The 1,171-nt window shown below is 63.5% G+C and overlaps 1 protein-coding gene across 1 annotated transcript in view; it reads right to left on the bottom strand.

The window, feature by feature from the left end:
* LOC104167377 (cirhin-like) overlaps nucleotides 1–929 on the bottom strand; it is a gene marked incomplete at its 5' end in the record, with an annotated part of 1,143 nt that extends 214 nt beyond the window's left edge. The window contains 3 exons of the mRNA XM_009707622.1: nucleotides 240–350; nucleotides 515–700; nucleotides 834–929. Of these exons, the coding sequence (XP_009705924.1) occupies nucleotides 240–350; nucleotides 515–700; nucleotides 834–929 (393 nt within the window). The remainder of the gene's footprint in view (nucleotides 1–239; nucleotides 351–514; nucleotides 701–833) is intronic.
* Between the last annotated feature and the right edge of the window lie 242 nt (nucleotides 930–1,171).

The following is a 1,171-nucleotide window of genomic DNA, read 5'->3' as shown; positions in this document are numbered from 1 at the left end:
CTTAGCCATAACCAGCGGCATTGCCTGGTGCTGTGTGCTGCAGGAGCTGCTGGGCAATCGGAGCCGAGATCGCAGCAAGCGGCTGCACCGTGACAGGGACCGACACCAAGCTCTGCTCTGCCACTTGGGCATCCGGCACTGGTAGTGACTGGGCACAAGAGCAGGTGGGGCCGCAGGGACCGTGGGGACAGGGCACCCCCTCCTCGACACAGCACACGCCCAGCAACCCCGTCACCTACCTGGAACTTCTTGCAGATCTTGAAGGCGTGGAGCTGCCGCTGCCTGGCTGTCTCTGGGAGCTGCTTCAGGGTGCCCTGGTTCATCAGGAGGGTGCTGTTGTCTGGCAGGGGCTGCGAGGAGAGCACACGGCATGTGTCAGCGCTGCCCAGACCACCACGGCCTCAGGGCCACACACCGCTCCCTCCACTCCCAGTGGGGACAGGGACTGCTGGGCTGGGCAGGGGAGGTGCCCTGGGCACAAACCCAGCCCTCCCAACCAGGCACGCAGGCTCACCAGGGACTTGTCGAGGACACAGAACATGTAGATGTCGTGGAGCAGGATGTGTGAGGGGTTCTTGGGGTTGAAGGTGATGTGGGTGATGGGAGAGTCCCTCTCCAGCCAGACCTTGTGCAGCCCGCAGTTCTGCACCATGCGGCTCCAGGCCGTGTACTGCTTCTCGGGGATGCTGAACTCGAACAGCTAGAGAGGCAGGAGGAGGGGAGTCGGGGTGGCTCACGAGGTATGGTAGTGCAGCCAGAAAGCACCGAGGCCAGAGAGAGAGCTGCAGGGAAGGAGCCAGGGCCACAAGGGCTGCGACCCGGAGAGCTCCTACCTGCTGGTCCGAGTAGGCGATAACGAGGTTGTTGGTGACGGGGTGTATGGCGATGGCCGTCACTGCACAGCTGTACATGGGCACCATGCAGTGATGCTGCAAGGCAGGAGGACAGCACGCTAACGGGAGCGACCGGGGCCAACTCTGACCCCCCTTTCCCATACGCCCACTCCCAGCCCCGCTCTGGGGACGCAGCGATCACTTCTGGGGAGGGGACCTACACGCTGAGCCCACCGTCACCCGGGCCCCCAAGGCAGGAGGGCAGCAGGGGTCATTCCTGCAGCACCCTCCAGCACCTGCTCCTACCTTGAAGCATTTCAGGTTGTAGATGTGGATTG

This window comes from Cariama cristata, unplaced genomic scaffold (genome assembly GCF_000690535.1).
Source record: "Cariama cristata isolate BGI_N322 unplaced genomic scaffold, ASM69053v1 scaffold27159, whole genome shotgun sequence".
Lineage (NCBI taxonomy): Eukaryota > Metazoa > Chordata > Aves > Cariamiformes > Cariamidae > Cariama > Cariama cristata.
Note: the sequence above shows the minus strand (reverse complement) of the source record. Positions and strands in the feature narration are given on the sequence as shown.